At 61.9% G+C, this 18,139-nt stretch overlaps 2 protein-coding genes across 11 annotated transcripts; both read right to left on the bottom strand.

Annotated features, from left to right (window-relative positions):
* Positions 1-48: 48 nt before the first annotated feature.
* On the bottom strand, positions 49-8,565 carry CILP2 (cartilage intermediate layer protein 2). Its single transcript, XM_002828972.5, has 8 exons — positions 8,288-8,565; positions 6,932-7,030; positions 6,226-6,498; positions 5,456-5,611; positions 4,051-4,326; positions 3,727-3,835; positions 3,294-3,451; positions 49-3,036 (listed from the first exon to the last, which is right to left on the bottom strand). The coding sequence occupies exons 1-8, from the start codon at positions 8,484-8,486 to the stop codon at positions 701-703; spliced, it is 3,606 nt and encodes a 1,201-aa protein (XP_002829018.2). The 5' UTR covers positions 8,487-8,565; the 3' UTR covers positions 49-700.
* Positions 8,566-9,123: 558 nt separating this feature from the next.
* YJEFN3 (YjeF N-terminal domain containing 3) lies at positions 9,124-17,955 on the bottom strand. Of its 10 annotated transcripts, none has more exons than XM_024236492.3 (7): positions 17,781-17,939; positions 14,046-14,154; positions 13,611-13,685; positions 11,578-11,688; positions 11,261-11,374; positions 11,032-11,182; positions 9,124-9,386 (listed from the first exon to the last, which is right to left on the bottom strand). In XM_024236492.3, the coding sequence occupies exons 1-7, from the start codon at positions 17,837-17,839 to the stop codon at positions 9,181-9,183; spliced, it is 825 nt and encodes a 274-aa protein (XP_024092260.2). In that variant the 5' UTR covers positions 17,840-17,939; the 3' UTR covers positions 9,124-9,180. The 10 variants fall into 10 exon arrangements, with proteins under 10 accessions (XP_024092260.2, XP_009251323.3, XP_054394751.1 ...); XM_009253048.4 differs by lacking the exon at positions 13,611-13,685 and adding an exon at positions 17,258-17,410 and having other exon boundaries at positions 17,784-17,896; XM_054538776.2 differs by lacking the exon at positions 17,781-17,939 and adding an exon at positions 17,258-17,771.
* Between the last annotated feature and the right edge of the window lie 184 nt (positions 17,956-18,139).

Here is an 18,139-nt window from a genome sequence, read left to right as displayed (position 1 = left end):
GGGCAGCCCCAGCCTCTGTCCTTCCTCCCTAGAGCCTGACACCATGAGTTGGAAATAAAGCATTTTTAATTGAGCCCCCAGAGGGCAGGAATATTCACCCCAACGCCCCGGGCAGGTCTCTAAGCACCAAACACGTGAGAATTGTTCCCCTCAGCCCCAGAGCCTCCCCCGCATGGGAACCCCTTCCTTCTTCTCACTGGGCCCAGCCTGGACCCCGCACCCCCCTCATACCCACAACCAGCTCCCCACACTTTGTTTCAATAAATAACCCCAAAAACAAAGCTCGGGGCAGGGGACCTGGTCTAGCACTGAGCTCCAAACAGGCAGAGGGGACTTTGTGCCGAACGTCAGAACTCCCAAGGGTAGAAGATTGAAATCAGGGTCAAAATACGCACGAGAAGTCAGAGACGGCTTCTGAGCTGGGAGCGGGTCCCTTCAGGCTAGGGTTGAACATCGTCCCCAGGGTGCTGGCCCCAGAGTCACAGCAAACTCCATTCCATACCACACAGCAACAATTGTCTCCCTGGTGTTTCTGCCATCGGATGCTCTGGGTTCTTGTCTGACTCTGAGTTCTGGAAAGGGGAGGAGAAAGGGGGCCCAGACACCTGGGAAGGGGGCTGTCTGGAGAAGAAGGAGGGGCAAAATTTCCTGGGGTCAGAGGAGTCTGGAGGGAGGCGAGAAAGCGAGGCCCCGGCCCACGTCACTGCCGGACCCTGCCCCGGCGGGTGCGGAGGGGACCTGAGGCCCGGGCCTGTGCCTGTGCCACCTCGCTCATCTCCCTGCGGATGTCACCAAGTGCTGTTGCCGGGGACTCCAGCAGCCTCTGGAAGAGGCTGGGTCGTCCGGCCGGTGGCTCCCGGCACTGGAAGGTGACGGCTGTGCCGGCATCAGCCTTCATCTCTCTGGAGAAGCCGTCAGAGGAGCCATCAAAGCAGCGGCCAATGGCGATCTCCTTGGCCAGCCGTGGGCTCTGGTCAGTGACAGTGTAGACGCCATAGTTGTGGCCCAGAGGGTCTAGGGGGGCCAGCATGGAGAAGGCAGCTGGGTCCTCCGCGGGCACCGGCGGGGGGTGCCGGGTCAGGTAATCCCGAAGGAGCCCGTTGACGGCCACGCGCCGGCAGCTGCCCTGGGGCATAATGGTCACCAGCGTCCTGTCCACCTGCCGCTGGTCGAACAGCATCCCGCTGCACTTGAATTCCACGCAGGCTGCCGAGGTGCCCGGACGCTCGGGGTCTCGCACGCTCCGGGCATCCCGAAGTCCGTAGAGCTGGCCGCGGGTGCGCGGGTGGCTGCCCCCTGCGTTGTGGGAGCGGACCATGTACTCCTGGGGACCCTGGATCTTCACCTTGAGGAAGCAGGCCCGGAACTCCTGCGGGTTGGGCCACCAGGCCAGGAGATCGCCAGTCCAGGAGGCGGGTGTGCCCTCTCGGAAGGGGACCACGTTGTACTCGTATTTGTCCGCCTCCACCCTGGCGAAGCGGAAGTGGCTGGCGGTCACCGGGGCCCCCTGGCATTCCCGCAGGCTGCGCCACGGGTACACAGGCCCATTGGCCTCGGCGGGGTCACCTGGCCTGGGCTTGGCGAGGTTGATGCGGAAGCCGTTACGCTTGAAGGCGGGATCGTCGTGGTCCGTCCGACGGTACCCCAGCCTGTCCAGGTAGGGCTGAGTGACGCCCACGGTGGCCGGGAGTGGGCGGGGCAGGGAAGGGGCCGGCTCCAGCTCCTCGCCGCCGAGGGTGGCGGTGACCAGGGCAGTGTAGGCGTCTGGCCGGTCGGCGTCGCAAAAGGCCGGGAGGCAGGCGCCATTGGGGCCGGTGACCGCGCTGTCAAAGCGGCCCCAGGCGCGGGGGTTGGCGGAGAAGCCGGGGGCGGGCTCCAGATTGACCAGCGTGACCACCACGCCCTCCACCTGCTCGCTGGGGGTGAACTTGTCGTTGGCGTAGGCGCGCACCTTCACGAAGCAGCGGCGGCGCTCAGGCACGTCCAGGTTGAACAGGCGCCGCTCCCGGATCTCCACGTTGCCCACGAGGAAGACGCGCTCCTCCCGGCGCACCCGGGGGCCAGAGGACCCCTCGCGCCGGAAGCCGCTCTCCTCCTCCCACAAGCCGGTCTCGGGGTTCAGCGACCACAGCTTGAGGGCCTCCACGTGGCCCGGCATGTGGATCTGGCTGGCGGCCACCCGCACGGCCACCGGCCCCACCTGCAGCTGCTCCGCGGAGCCGGGCGCACGGAGGTCCACGGAGAACATGCCGTAGGTGCGCAGCGGAGCCAGCTCGCCGTCGCTGTCCACGAAGCGCAGGTCACTGGGGGCAGACGCCGCCGAGGTGAGGTCTCGGGGGTCCACGAACGTCACCCGGGCCTCCACAGGCCCCGAGTAGGGTTTGCCGTCGGCTCTACGGAAAGCGCCAGAAGGCAGGACCAGCTCGCCCAGGGGCGCCTCATCTTCCAGCTCGCCCAGGGGGATCGTGTTGCTCTGGCTGGCATCTAAAATGACCGGGGCTTTCTTCCGCATGGCCTTGACCTCGTGGTACACGCCGGCACCTCGAGGGTCAAAAGGCAAGACCCGGACAGCGTCCATGAACTCACCGCTGGGGTCCACAAAAGTCACCACCAGCCGCTGGGTGGAGGGCGGCACCTCAATGGTAAAGTCGCCCTGGTAGGCGGTGAAGCCGATGGGCTCCTGGCCCAGCAGAATCCTGGCGAAGCGTAGCGGCTCCCCGGAGTCAGCAGCCACAACACGGCCCCGGACCAGCCCCCGAGGGGGCAGACACTTCTGGCAGCCACACTCTGCCACCACCTTCACTGGGAGGACGTAGCCAGGACAGTGGATCTCCCTTCTCTCCAGACGGCGCACAGAGCAGCAGCGGGAGCTGGCGTCCCCGCAGCGGGGGCCGGAGCCTGCCAGGCTGGGGCAGCGGGTGTCGGGACAGAGGCCCACATCCAGGTAGGCAGGGCCACTATCTGGCTGGCCACAGTCCTCAGGGAGCTTGATCAGGTACTCTCGGGGCCGGGGATCGCAGGCTGGCTGGCCTGGGGCTGGGGACAAAGAAAACATGCAGGTCAGGGCAGGGAGGAGGACTTCATGGAGGCCAAGGCTGGGGGCTCTGCCTGCAGTCAAGGACTCCACCTAAGGGACAGGGGTCTGCCCAGGGTAAGGACTGAAGGTTGGCGCTCAGTGGAGGCCTAGGATTGGATCAGTCTGAAGTGGGGGCTCCATTTGGGGTTGAGCTTAGCTACAGTCCGGGTTCCGTTTGGGTGAAGGCTTGCTCAGGGCTGTGGCCAAGGACACTCACCAAGTACAGTGAGCCGGGCAGCGCCCGAGCGCACGGCACCCGCCTCGTTCCATGCCTTGCAGTGGTAGATGCCAGCCTGGTCTGGGCGCAGTCCCCGGAGCTCCAGGTGGGCCCCGTACCCGTGAGCTCGCCTGTCCAGCAGGGTCCCATTGTGGAACCTGGATGGCAGGTGAGCGACACCATAGGACTCAGTGGGAGGGGCTGTGTCGCCCCCAGTCTGCAGGCTGGGGAGCTGCAGAAAGGCTTTGCCAAAGTCAGCCTCCTCCCCAGCTAGACTGGCCCCATTCAGCCTCCTTGGTAGTCCCTCTCCCACCCAATTGATTCCCCGTTAACACTTTCTCCACTCTCCAGATGGGAAACCACATAACGACATGAAATTGAATCTAACCCCAAAGCCGCAGAAGATGCCCCTGAGCCCGGGGCGGGCGCTCACCAGGAGTATTTCTTGGGCATGGGAGTCCCGGAGGCTTTGCAGCAGAAGGTCACATTCTGGCCAGCCTCTCGCACTCGGGACTCAGGGTGTTTCACCAGGTATGGCTTCTCTGGGGTCAAAGTTGGTAAAGATCAGAGCTTCTCCCACCCACCCTTCCTAGGAGCAACGTCCCCATCCTCTCCTTTCTCCCAGAAATGCTCACTCACTCTGCGCCTTCGCCAATGACGGTGTCACATCTCATTTCTTCCTCTGTTGACTTCGAGCCCTAGAACTTCCTCCCCAGATCCTCAGCCCCTTCATGCCCCATGTTGCAAGGGTGCTTACCCAACTTATCAAGGATGATGGTGACCACAGAGATGGATCCGTTGGCCTGGGCCTGGGCCTCCCCTGCAGAGAAGCCATCCATCTGGGCCCTGATGTTGGCGCGGCTGTCAGCACAGACACCAGGCACCCGGAAGGTTCCGTGAGCATCACTGGTGGCCACAGTGCCAGGCTGGTCTCGCAGGGAGACCCTGGCTCCTGGCAGTGGTTGCCCAGATGGGGTGACCACCGAGCCCAGGAGGATGTGGTCCGGGCACTCACAGGTGTCAAGGCTGCACCCTGGGGCGATATGGAGAGGAAGCAGGACAGAGAAACCTTCACACTCCCTCCTGAGGAGGGCTTTCCATTCAATCAGTCACTCAACAAATATGTCTGAGGCCCCCCCCATAAGGTGCCTCTCAGAGGCCTCAGCATGGCCCTGCTTGGAGCAGTCCCTAGTGTGAAGGGGAGATGGGCTGAGTGGTCAGGGCTGGGCCAGGGGGTAGGAACTGGGATCCAGAGATGTAGGGAAGAGGTCCTATAGGAGGGGACAGGAGAGGTGAGTCTCAAAATATGGCACTGCCCTTTCCAGCAGAAGAGAAAATGTCTGGACAGGGGCTGGGGGCCCAGCAAGGGGCTGGATCTTGGGCTGAGAACAACTGCCCCCCTTCCCAATCCTGCGGTTTCTCCATAAAATGGAAAATTCCACTGGAAACTTCAGGGCACAGGCGCCGGGAGGGCAGAGCCAGGCGCGATGGGGTGGGGACCCCAAAGCCCCATTGGCCACCATGTGCCCCCACCCTGTGACGGGCTCCCCGGAGCAGTCTCCAGGCCGTGTTTGTGGAGCCCAGGCGCTAGCGGAATTTCCAGTCTCCTCCTGGCTTGCCCGGTGTCTGGCCCTGGGAGGGCCTAGGCATCATGTCTGCCAGGCTGTGAGCGGGTGTCTGTGTGGGCGTGGGGGACCAGGGGGGGCTGCAAATGCCATGCACGTGTGCACCCTGAGTGCATGAACTGACTTCTGTTTCCCCACGAAGACATCTGTACGGTCTGGAATGCACACAGGGGAAGCACCCCCTCCTATCTGCCCATGTCTGCCTGCACAAGAGCCCCCTGGCATCCACCTGTCCAGATGTGCATAGTTACCAGTGCTCCTTGGGCCCAGGAGGGAAGGAAGGGCCGGTCTCCACCTGGCTCCAGAGTTTGGGTCCTCCAGGCTCCGCCCCTGCACCAGGCCCCGCCCTTCACAGCCCCGTCCCACGAGGCCCCGCCCCCAACTAGCTCCTCCCCTCTAGGCATCGCTCAGGAGAAGCACTGCCTCTCTACATCCAGGCCCCGCCTCTAACTCCACCCTCTCTCCCAGGCTCAGCCCCTAACCTCCCCTTCCTCCCCTTTGTACAGGGCCCCCGCCTCCAGACCCCGCCCCTCCTACCTGGACACCGAGGCCGTAAGCACTTCTGCGCCTCCAGAGGACGCCCGGGACACGCATCCCCAGCGGGGCTTGGGCAGTGGCGGCGGCGCAAGCGACGGCCTGGCCCACAGCTCCCCGAGCAGGGACCCCACGGGCCCCACGCGCCCCACGAGGCTTCTGCGGAAGGCAGTGACGGAGATCAGGCGGCCGCCCTCCCCAGGAACTGCGCCTCCGGGTAACCTGGGACTAAAGGACACTTCTTCCCCAACCCCCTCACATATGTGCATCCTAGGGCGGACACTCCAGAGAGCAGATCTGCCATCGCCCCCACCTATGCTCCCCTAGGCGCGCCTGTCGCAGACATAGTTTAGGTACCGACCCACCTCCCCACCCCCGCATAAGGTCCCGGGGATCAGTCCTGTTCTTCTCCCTGCATCCTGCACACATTTGGGCTCAAGACACGCCACAGAACTGAGCTCTTACAGATGCTCTAATGAGGGCAGCCGGAGGGAGATGCGTTCCAGGGGGCCGGACATGGGTCCTGACCCACTGGGCCTCCTGACGGTGCACCTGGGCCCCGCGCTGTTCCCAGCGCCTCTCTTCAAAAGCCCCGCCCTGCCTGGCCCCGCCCTCTGACGTCGTCCTACGCCTAAGGGTCCCCCGGCTCTTCCCAGCCACGCCCACACCCACACGGTCCTGCCCCTCCCAGTCCCACCCACCCACGACGCTTCCCGGCTTTTGCCAGCCCCGCCCATTCCAAGCCCCGCCCCCGTCACCAGCCCCGCCCTCACCTAGTGGGCAGCGGAAGCGCACGTGGTAGTTGGAGCAGCGGCGGCCACGCGGTTGCTCGCGGTTGAGGCACCAGAAGCCGCGCGTGGGGTTCAAGTGCACGCGCTCGCCGACGGCGGACGGCAGGGCCCAGTCCGTGGTGCGCGCTTCCAGCGCCAGCGGTCGCGGGCACACGCGCGCTGGCCCGTAGTAGAAGCGGATGGCGGCCAGGCTCTCGAAGTCGCCGTCGCCTCCGGGGTGGTCCACGTTGAACCAGGACGTCCACTCGCTGGCCTCTGCGGGCACCGCACGCGCTGGGCCCGTGGCGGCGGCCTGTAGGCCCCCATGCGTGCGTGCAAAGGCCTTACCTGCTGTCTCAGCCCCCTCCCCCGGTGGGCACCGGCTAGGCGAGCGCGCCCACGACCCGAGCCAGCGGCCTGAAACAGGTGCAGGGCAGACTGGGCTCCCCGCGACCCCAGTTCTGCCGCCCAGAGCCTGACCTGGTCCATCCCGGTGCGCTGAGCTCTTGCCTCTGTCTGACCGGCCTCTCACTTAGATCTTGAACTTGGGTCATCACCTCTAGGGGCTGTCATGTCCGGGGACCAGGACGGCGCCGGGCCCTTCGCCCAGTGTGTGCCCTCTCCTCACACGACCCCAGTAGCCCAAGCCCCCCCCGCCCCCCGCAACAAGCCCGCAGCAGAGACGGGACTCCAAGGCAGGCTAACTCACCTTCCCAGTCCTCCAGGGCTGGTGAGGGCTGGCCGGGGTACACGGACCGTCTTTCCAGGCCCAATGCAGTCGCCATTGGCTCCTCGGTGGGGGTGGCGTCTGTGGGTGAGGAGTGGGGAGAAGGAAGCACGCTGCTACTGATGGGGACCGCTGGGAGCCTCCTTTTAGGCAAGGTGCAGCCATGATCATCCCCCCTTTTTTTTTTTGAGACGGAATCTCCCTCTGTCACCCAGGCTGGAGTGCAGTGGCACGATCTCGGCTCACTGCAGCCTCTGCCTCCGGGGTTCAAGTGATTCTCACGCCTCAGCCTCCTGAGTAGCTGGGATTACAGGCACGCTCCACCAGGCCCAGCTAATTTTTATATTTTTAGTAGAGACGGGGTTTCACCATGTTGGCCAGGTTGGTCTCAAACTCCTGACCTGAGGTAATCCGCCCGCCTCGGCCTCCCAAAGTGCTGGGATTACAGGCGTGAGCCACCGTGCCTGGCCCATGATCCCCATTTTAACAGGAGGGAAAACTGAGGCTCTGAGAGGCCAGAACCCAGCTCTAGCCCCAAGGGCTGCTATACACTCTCCTCCAGCGCGCTGGCCATGACCACCACCAGGCTCCCAATGCCAGGTACCTCTCTCTGGCCTAGCCCTAACCCCCCGGCTGGGGAAGTCCAAGTACCACCCAGTTCCCCTAGGCTAGAGTCTCCCTCCCACTGTGTTTCGCTGCCGCGAGATCAATGAAATTCAGCTGGCTGTGCCTCTGCCCTCAGGCTGGGCTCCCCCTCATCCACTTGGCCTGCTGGAAGTCCCTCCCTTAGTCTATCTTCCATCCGTGTACTAGAGTCCGAGCTGCTGGGAAGTCCTTGGAATCTAGACTGGCTTCTCCAAGATACGAGCTGTCCAAGATACTCCCAGCAGAGCGATGAGGTCAGACAAGCCCCTTCCTTCTGGGCGCCTCAGTCTCCTCACTTGAGAAGTGGGCACGTCCCCCACCCCACTGAGTGTTCCAGGGATGGGCATTTCTTTCTCCAGCGGTCGGAGTGAGTGGGTGTGTGGGAGTTAGGTGGGAGGGGCCAGTTCCGACCCCTTCGGTCCAGGGTGGGAGACCTGGCGGGTGATTCAGAGTCCAAGCCCCGGGAGGAACCCTAGGTTCTTATCCACACTCCCGGCTTGTCCAAGGAAGAGAATGGATGAGGCCCGCTCCGCGCCCCAGGTGGTCGCGGGGATCCGACTGGTGAAGGAGACCCAGTCCCCGGGGAAGCGCATGGGTCCCTGGGTTCTCTCCCCGAGTGCGGCTTCACCCAAGGCCGGCTGCCAGGCCTTCGGGAGCCTCAGGGGCTGGGCGCGGGGGCTGGAGGCACCTCACCTCGGGCCCCCGCCAGGTGCGCAGCGACGACACAGAGACAGAGCAGTGGCAGCAGCGACGCCATGGCCGGGGCAGAGCGTCCGAGGGAGGGTCCGGGCTCCGCGGCGTGCTCGGGTCCAACTCCGGCGGGTCTGGCGGCCGCTGAGACTGAGGGTGGGGGCGGGATGCGACCGCAGATCCCGCCCTGGCCACGCCCCATTCAGGCCTCGCCCCCTGGCCCTGGGTGACCGGCGCTCGAGCAACCCCTCTGGGTCGCCCCCCTTGGTGCGTCTGGCTGTGCCTCCGTCCTCAGCCTGGCCTGGGTTCCCCGTGGCCTGCTGGAACTCCCTCCCCGAGCCCACTCAGTCCTCCAAGCTGCATCCCAAGCTGCCTGAGGGAAGTGTCACTTGGAATCCAGCCTCAAGCTGCTCGGACCCGCTTTAGGTGGCTGGAAGTCCTCTCTCGCGTCTGACTTCGATCCTATAGGCTTTAGGCCACCCCAAGCAGTCTGGGAGTCCCACCCTGAATCTGCCCTCCATTCTTCTGGCTCGAGTTTTCTTTCTTCTTTTTCTTTTAATTTGTAGAGTCGGGGTCTTGCTATGTTGCCCAGGCTGGTCTCAAACTCCTGGCCTTAAGCGATCCTCCAGCCTCAGCCTCCCAGAGTGCTGAGATTACAGGCGGGAGCCACCGCCCCCAGCCCTAGCTCAAGTTTTCTAGGAGGCCAGCGGGAAGTCCCACTCCACCGCCCTTCTCATGCTCCCCGCCTTGGATCACCCAGGGACCGTGTGAAGTCCCTCTTCGAGTGTGCCCACCCCCGCAGCGGGCCCGGTGCACAAAGGAGGCGGAGGCGAGGCGGCGGTGGTGGGAGGGCTGTTTATTGGCGAGGGTCCCTGCGGTGTGGGCGCGGGTGGCGGTCACAGTGCCGCGACGCAGTCGGTGCCCGTGTATCCCGGCAGGCGCAGAGCGAACTTGCGGCGCACGTCGTCGGGCACGAACCTGCCGGCCACGAAGTGGTGGCGCCCGGAGAAGCGGCCGGCGCAGCGCTTGGGCGCCGCGAGAGACACCAGCACGTCAGGCCGCAGCCCGTCCTCCGAATCGCTGCCGGTCTCTGCGTCCCAGCCTGAGGAAGGAGGGTCCGGGGGGATTGGGAACTGGGAGGGTGGCCCGCCCTCAGCCTAGAGTCCATCCTGTCCCTGCCTTCCCTCCTCTTCCCTCCAACACTGAGCCTCTGCCCTCAGACCAGAGTCCTGCTGCCCCACCCCCCCCACTTCCCCTCCCCCATCAGACCCAGCCTTTTCTCTCTGGCACACGGGTCCTGGTGAGACTTGTCGCCCCCTAGAACTCTGCCTCTGCCCTCAGACAAGTCTCTCCCAGTCCTTGGAGGTGTTTCCCTCCCAATCAGACCAGAGCTTCTGCACTCAGACTTTTCTGCTTCTGCTCCTATCCTACTATTCAATCGCCCTCCTCCATCTGACCCAGCCTCTGTCTTCAGTCACCCAGGCTGGAGTGCAATGGTGCAATCTCGGCTCACTGCAACCTCCGCCATCCAGGTTCAAGCAATTCTCCTGTCTCAGCCTCCCGAGTAGCTGGGAATACAGGCACATGCCACCACACCCGGCTAATTTTTGCATATTTAGTAGAGATGGAGTTTCACCATATTGGCCAGGCTGGTCTCGAACTCCTGACCTTCTGATCTGCCCACCTCGGCCTCCCAAAGTGCTAGGATTATGGGTGTGAGCCACCGCGCCCAGCCTGTTTGTTTTTAAGATACAGTCTCTCTCTATTGCCCAGGCTGGAGTGCAGTGGCACGATCTCAGCTCACTGCAACCTCTGCCTCCTGGGTTCAAGCGATTCTCCTGCCTCAGCCTCCCAAGTAGCTAGGACTACAGGCATGGGTACCACTACACCCAGCAAATGTTTGTATTTTGTAGAGACTGGGTTTCACCATGTTGACCAGGCTGGTCTGGAACTCCTGACCTCAGGTGACCCGCCCACCTCGACCTCCCAAAGTGCTGGGATTACAGGTGTGACCCCTGCGCCCAGCCTCCATCACCTCTTGAGTGAGCCTCCACTTTCAGCCTAGGAGCCTTGCCTTCTCTCCTATCTCTGACTTGATTCTGGGGCCACTCACCAGAAGACACTGGATCCTCCCTCAGACTTTAATCCTTCTCTGACCCTAGCCACCACCCTCAGGCTAGAGGTTCCTAACCATCCCCTCTGACCTGACAGAGCCACCCTCTCTGTCCTAGGCTGAGCCTGCAGCCTCCCTACTCCGATCAGACAGCACACCGCCTCCCTTGGTGCCCCTGCTCTGTGGCACCTGCTGGGATGTCCCTGGGATCCCGAGAGCCAGGGGACATCCCCTGGAGTCCAGCCACCCCCACGGAGGGTCCGGCTGGCCAGCAGCTGTTTGTTCCGTCTGCCTGTCGCCTAATGGTTCCAACAGGCGTGGGGCGGCAGCCAGGGCGGGCGCGGCCTTTGCCGAGTGAGCTCACGTCTGCCCAGGCGACTGGGCCAGGGGTGGGCAGAGAGCATGTGGGCTGGGCACTGGCGTGGAGGAAGGAGGAGACCTGGGGTCACCTGGGGTGGCAGCCTCGATCTTCCCCATCAGAGGGATGGGTGTGACCCTTAGCCTCAGCCAAGTGTGGGTCCATCCGTGCTGGGGAGATTGAGGTTCAGACAGGCAGGGGCGACCAGGAGCTGGGGCACAGGGGCCTCCACCCAAGCCCCCCAGGCCCCAGTGTGCCCCCCTCTGCCCGGCATGCCTGAGGGGATGTCCAGGCTCACGAGGGGGATGGACAGCAGCTTGAGCGTGGCCAGCGCGCGGGTGCAGGGGCCCCCGACCTCGCCCGGCTCCACGCCGGGGCCCAGCACGGCGTCCACCACCAGCCCGTAGGCTTCGTTAATCAGCTGCACCTGGGGAAGGCAGGCAGGATGAGGGCGGCCCAGGGCCACTGCACACCATGTCCCCCTCGCTTGCCACCCAGCGCTGACCTCAGTGGGCAGGTAGCTCAGGAAGGGGATGTCCATCTTCTCGCACTGGGTGGTCAGGTCCCGATGCAGTATGTCCAGCGAGCGTGTGGGGTAGAAGATGGTGGGTTCGTACTCCTGGGGGTGGGAGAAGAGGGGGTCAGGGCTGGAGGCCCTCCCAGGCTCCCCTGACCTGGTCACCAGCACCAGACCCTGCCTGGGACAAGCACTGGGCATAACCTGGCCCTGCGTCAATGTCCCCCTGGGAAGCTATCAAAAGAAGGCAGTGATTTCTGCAGGGGCAGGGACGTTGGGAGGTCGAAGGGGTCCTTGCTACTTACAAACACCCGCAGGTGCCGGGCACAGACCAGCCCCACTGCCCCGTTCTGCTCCGGGCCGCACACGACCAGCACCGTCCTCTGCTTCCGGGAGAGAGCGGGCAACGGGAATGCCTGGTGGTGGGGGGGAGAGAGCGGGCAACGGGAATGCCTGGTGGTGGGGGACACAGCAAAGGCACAGGCACAGTCCAGATTCCTCCTTGCCTGGAGAGGAAACTGAGGCACGGAGTAGGGGAAGGCATGGGGCTTGGGCCTGGAGGCAACAGGATAGGACAGGAGGTGAGGTGTTCTGGATGAGGGGCTGGGCCTCTTGGGGCCTCAGTTTCCCCAATGGAGATGCAGAGGCCCGGTCTCAGGCTCTGCCAGGTCGGTGCAGGAAAAACGTGCATCCAGCCACTGCCCGTCGCCCAGAGTGCGGTTTGTTTATTCTCCGCCTGAGTTGCAGACATTCTTCCACCTTTCTCACCGCGGGCCCGCCCCCGCCCATGTTTCCAGACCTCAGCCCCTCCCGGAGGCCGTGGAGTAGGGGAGCCCAACCTTAGCCACGATGCCCTGGGGCCTCTGTCTCTCTCTGGCTGTCTCTGTGTCTCTCTGTATCTCTCAGACTCTCCGTGTCTCTGTCTCTCTGTCTCTCTGTATGTCTCTGGCTCTCTTCATGTCTCTCTCCCCACCTGTCTCTGGCTGTTTCTGTATCTCTCAGACTCTCTGTGTCTCTGTCTGTCTGTCTCTGTCTCTCTCCATCTGTCTCTGGCCGTCTCTGTGTCTGTCTGTATCTCTCAGACTCTCTGTGTCTCTGTCTCTCTGTATGCCTCTGGCTCTCTTTGTGTCTCTGTCTCTCTCCATCTGTCTCTGGCTGTCTCTGTGTCTGTCTGTATCTCTCAGACTCTAGTGTCTCTGTCTCTCTGTATGTCTCTGGCTCTCTCTCTCCATTTGTCTCTCTCTCTGTATGTCTCTCTCTCTCCATTTGTCTCTGGCTGTCTCTGTATCTCTCTGTATCTGTCTCTCTCTGTCTCTGTATCTCTGTCTCTCTCCATCTGTCTCTGGCCATCTCTGTATCTCTCAGACTCTGTCTCTCCAGGCATTTTGGCCCCAGCCCTGCCCTGATTCTGCATGGCCCCAGCCCCTTCTCCTCTCCCAGACTCAGTTTGGCCTTTGTCAAATGCGATGACAGTGCCACCGCCTGACAGGCACTCTGGGTGTCTCCTGAGTCCCAGCTGTACTTTAAGCTCCAATCACACAGACAGCAAGTATCCTCCCCAAAGGCTTAGCGCAGTCCTGACCTGCCATGAACATGACTGCGATCCCAGCCACGCCAGGCCCAGAGCCCAAGACCCAAGACTGGGACTGAGGGGCTTCTGGACAGACAAGGGGCTTTCAGTGCAAAAACCAGACGGTTGGCCACTGAGCGCCAGGCGAGCGGTGCCTACTGGGTTTCTTTCTGGGGTTTTGATTTTCCTTCTTCTTTGGGCGCCTCACCCGGGATCTATTTCATTTGGAAATACAAACATTTAAGTCCACATGAAGAAAAACACTGAGTTTTTAAAAAGTATACCGTGGCAATAAGAAGAAAAAGAGGAGGAGGGGTGAGGAGGGAGAGAATGGGGAGGAGGAGGAGGATGGGGAGGAGGTAGGGGAAGTGGGAAGAACAGGAGGAGGGGGAGGAGGAGGGAGAGGAAGGAGAAAGGAGAGGAGAAAGGGGCAGAAGGGGAGGAGGAGAGAGAAAGGAGGAGGAGGAGGGTAAGAGGAGGGGGCAGGAGGAGGAGGAAGGAGGAGAAAGGCGAGGGGGATGAGGAGGGCAGGGGAGGAAGAGGAGGCAGTCACGCTAGAGTCTGGACTGTATGGGACACTTTTCTGAGGCGTTCGCGTTTAGGGACTGACTCGTCAGTACCATTATTATCCTGTTGCAGAGGAGGAAACTGACGCCCAGCACGGCTGGCTGCACGGTGAAGCACTCCATAGTATGATTATTGCTATCACCCTTGTGTCATCCTCCTGGCCCCTCGAGGTGTGGGGGTTTACTCCAGAGCCAGACACACCTGGGTTGCAGCTCTGCTTCCATCCCCGTGACCCAGGGCAGGCCCCTCGCCACCTCTGAGCTTCAGTTTCCCCACCTGCAGAACGGGGTTGTTTAGGGGTGTTCAGATCGCAGGAGCAGACGTCCCTGGCAAGACCCAGGAGGTGGCAGAAGCAGGCGGGTCACATGTGCAGGAGGGGTCTGCACTTCCAGGGTCGCGGCACTGTCCCTGCAATAACCTCCACCCTGGCCTTCTCTGATACCAGGGGTCTCAGGTCCCCGTCTGGCCTGTACCAGCCATGAGCCTCTCTGGGCCTCAGTTTACCCATCAGGCTGGGTTAGGCCCAAGCAAAAAGGGGGCTCTTGAGGGCTGGACCACCCTGGTCACAGGAGTCATGCAGCTCAGGAGAGTTGGCCATCTGGTTGGGGTCAGGGTTGGGGGTCAGGGGTCAGGTACCTTGGTCACAGCCACGGCACTAGCATGACCGCACAGCTCCACGAGCTGCTGCCGCCCAAAGCGATAATCCTCCAGCAGCTCACGCTCCAAGGCGGCTGCCTCCGCGGTGCTGGGGACAGAGTGGGATGGGACACTCAGAGACACACAGAGACAGAGCCTCAGATGCAGCCAGAAATGTTCCGCCAAGCTTCTGAACCCGGTCCCAAAGCCACCCTCCCACCCCGTACCCCCGAGTAGCGTCTGCAGCCTTGAGCTGGGGATGCCCTCAGTTTCATCGTGCGACGCGCGGGTTGAATCGAGGCCTGGCGGGCCGCGGTGTGGGAGCCAAAGCCTGAGGCGCGGGCGCCCTCTGGTGGCAGAAGATGCGCTGGCCGCGCGCGTTGGTTCTACTGCTCCAAAGCGTGGGACACGGAACCAGACCTAGACGTCCCCAGCTCCCAAGGCGGAGGGAACCAAGAAAGGGGAATGGAGCATGAAGGACTTCGATGGGGGCGATGGGCTGATTTCAGGCAGTGGGAGCCACTGAACAAGCTTCAGGACGCTGAAAGGGGTGGACAGGACTGGGGACATCTGGGGTCCATGGGTTTTTAAGGCTGCAGAGTTTGATGGCACACTCAGCGGGGTGGCCTTGGGGCCTGGGGCTATAAGACCCTTTGGTGACCGATTTTCAGGGGCAGTGACATAATTAAATTATTTGTGGCCAGGCCGGGCGCGGTGCCTCACATCCGTAATCCCAGCACTTCAGGAGGATGAGGCGGGTGGATCACTTGAGGTCAGGAGTTCCAGACCAGCCTGCCCAACATGGTGAAACCCTGTCTCTACTAAAAATACAAAAAATTAGCCAGGCATGGTGGTGGGCGACTGCAGTACCAGCTACTCAGGAGGCTGAGGCTTGAACCTGGAGAATCTCTTGAACCCAGGAGGCAGAGATTGCAGTGAGCTGAGATCGTGCCACTGCACTCCAGCCCGGGTGACAGACTGAGGCTCTGTCTCCAAAAAAAAAAAGTTATTTGTTGCCAGAAAATGTGGCTACTTAGCTTGAGGTGAAGCTCTGCCATCCACTTCACTGAGTGAATGGGGTCCGTCTCCACCTCTTGGAGCAAAACTGAATATTCGGGTGACCTACACAATTGGTGGGACTAGGCTGGGCATGGTGGTGGACACCTGTAATCCCGGTGACCCAGGAGGCTGAGGCAGGAGGATCAGTTGAATCTGGGAGGTGGAGGCTGCAGTGAGCTATGATCACGCCACTACACTCTAGCCTGGGCGACAGAACAAGACCTTGTCTCTAAAATAATAATAAAAAACACAAACATAAATAAGAAGAGCCAGGCCTAGAAAAGTTGGAAAAACAACTAATGATTCAGAGAAGCCGAGTGGCTTGCCCAGAATCATGCAGGAAGCAAGTCGGGAAACTGGGTCTTTCCCCCTTGGTGTCTCCAGAGCCACAGGACATGAACAAAGACATAGAGCCAGACCTACAGATGGTGGATGTTTTGGGGGGATGAATCCTGAGACTCTTTCCTTCAACTCTCTGAGTGGGAGATGTCTGCCCTCTGGCCAATTTTGCAGCATGATAAGGCCGGGTAGGCAGAGTGCAGGAGGAGGAGGACTGCTATGGGACGGGAGTCAGCGAGGGCTTCCTGGAGGAGGAAGCCTGGCACATCGTGGCAGGTAATGCAGGGGCAAGAATAGTAAAAGCCAAGGCCCTGGGGTGGGGAGGAGCCTGGTATGTTCAAGGGGCAGAAGGGAGGCTGAAGCAGAGTGATCAAGGGGACAGGGCAGGCAGGGCCTCAAATGCCAGACTGAGGAACATGGTGAGGAGGACACTTCGGGGGTCCACACATAAAGAGGGAGACAGAGACTCAGGGCAGGAAAGTCACATGCCCTGGGACACCCCAGTAAACAGAGCCAAATTCAAACCTCAGCCTGTCTGCAGCTGACACAGGATGAACTTGAAGGACAGGGTGGGGAAAAGGAGCTCATGGTGAAGTCAGACAGAGTCCCCCGGGCAGGCCAGCGCAGCTCCCAGGAAAGCACATAGGAGAAGGTGCGTTTGCATTCGGGGTGAGGAATCTGGCAGGCTGGGAACATGGCTCATTCCTCCACCTCCATCTTGTGACAGCTCTGACTGCTGCCCCCGCAGGAGGGTGCGGGGAGGAAGTGGAGGGCGGGAGGGTGATGCATTCCTCTTCTTCTGTCCCAAAGCTTTGGCCTCTAGCAGCCACTTGGAACATTCTCTTCCTGCCTAACTGGTCATTAGAATGATAATGGGGGCTCTGTGGGCAGAGGGTCGTCCCGGTTAGGAACCTGGGGGTGGGGCGCAGCAGCAGCTGTGGGGTGGGGGTGGGAGGCTGCGTGGGAATTGGAACCTGGTGAAGGAGGGTGGCAGGCAGGGCAGGTTCCTTCTGCTGTTGTGGGATTCTGGGGGTGTTCAGTGGTGCCTTTTGCTACCCCGAATCTCAGCCCCCAGATGAGAGAAGCTTCAAGGCCCCAAGGATTTCCCTGTCAGACCCAGGAGGCCTGAAGTGGCCTGGGTCCAAAGGTAACTGGGCCTGACACTCCCCAAATGCTTCCAGGAGGGGGCTTTCTGGGAGGTGAAACCTCAGGCCAGGGTGGCCATGCCACACTCACCCTGCTCTCAGTCCTACCTGCTTCTCTCCACCTCACACCTCTGCCCACCAGACCACCACGGGGGATCACCTGGCCGCACACAGCAGCCTCCTGCCCCCAAAACTCAACATGAGCCTGGAGGGCTTTGAAAACTTGAACACCAGATTGCATCACCGGGTCCCAAACCTGCTGATGGCTCCCGAGGGCTCTGGGAACATTCAAACTCCAAACTCCTCATCATGCCTAAGAGGCCCTTCTGTGTCTCCAGCCTCGTCAGCCGGTTCCCCACTACGTTCTGGCTCCTACCCACCCCTGAGAGCCCCCTCACTCCCCTCACTTAGCATTTGAGGCCCCCCTCACCTCACCCCTTCACCCCCAGGTGAAGTCACAGCTCCTAGAACACTCTTCCCTAGACTGAGTCTGGACATCGGCTGAGGGTACACGTGCCCTGCTAGGTAGGCAGTGAGCAGGAGCTGTTGGACGCATCTGGTTCACAGTGAGGTCAACAGCCTTGCCTGGGGTCCCATGTCACAAAGGCTGAGGAGGATGAGGTGAGAGTCACAGCTACGGCACCAGTTCTAGATCCCAAACTCACCAACCTCTGGCAAACAGCCCCTGCGTTCCAAATCTGCTCTAGCCATGACTGCCTTCCCCAGGCCTGTTTCCTCCTCTGGACAAGGGAGGTGGTAGCATTTGCGCTAAGCTCAGCTCTTCCCATGTCGGGAAGTGGGGGCTGCAGCTCCAAGGCCCGGGGAGAGATGGAGAGTGGGGGTGGGCCACGGTTGGGGTTCGGTGGGGGAGTGACCAGCGCTGCTGATGAATCATTCATGAGGGGCGGGGCTGCCCCGGAGGCAGTTTCCCCAGCAACGCAGCTTAGTGTCTCCAGCAAGATGCCAGGTGGGTCTCGGATTCCCGGGATTCCCAGGCCCGTCTTGGCCATATCCCTGCCTCCGGTTCCCCACCGTGGTCATGCCTCTGCCGTTGAACCTCCATCCCGGCTGTGCCCGTCTCCAGTCCCCGGAACCCATTCTGTCCCAGCTATGACCTTGCCTCCGGTCCTACGGGCTGCTCCTGGCCCCATGCGAGCCATGCCCGTCTCCAGCGTCCCTCTCCCCAGCTGACCTGAGGAAACGCCGCTCCTCGGGCGCCTCCGACGGGTCTGGGCCAGCTGCGCTGCTCATGGCCGAGGTGAGCCCGGGCGCCGGGCGCTGCCGCCACCGCCACCGCCTTTTAAGCGCATCCGTGGGGGAAGGGGGCTCCCCCTTTTCTCCTCCCTCCCGCCCACCCTGCGTGCCCGCCAATCAGGAAGCGCCGCGAAGGCGCTGCGCGTCACCATTGGTTGGTGGACTCAGACGGACTTAACCCTTTCGTGCTAGGAGCCCACAGCAGAGCCACCTGGCCAATCTTGGTTGCCTCCCCCGACTTAGTTTCCCTGCAGACATCCCCGTGTCTCTGAGCTTCCCTCTCAGGGAGCGAGGAGC

The sequence above is a fragment of the Pongo abelii genome, chromosome 20 (genome assembly GCF_028885655.2).
Source record: "Pongo abelii isolate AG06213 chromosome 20, NHGRI_mPonAbe1-v2.0_pri, whole genome shotgun sequence".
NCBI classification, from domain to species: Eukaryota; Metazoa; Chordata; class Mammalia; order Primates; family Hominidae; genus Pongo; species Pongo abelii.
Note: the sequence above shows the minus strand (reverse complement) of the source record. Positions and strands in the feature narration are given on the sequence as shown.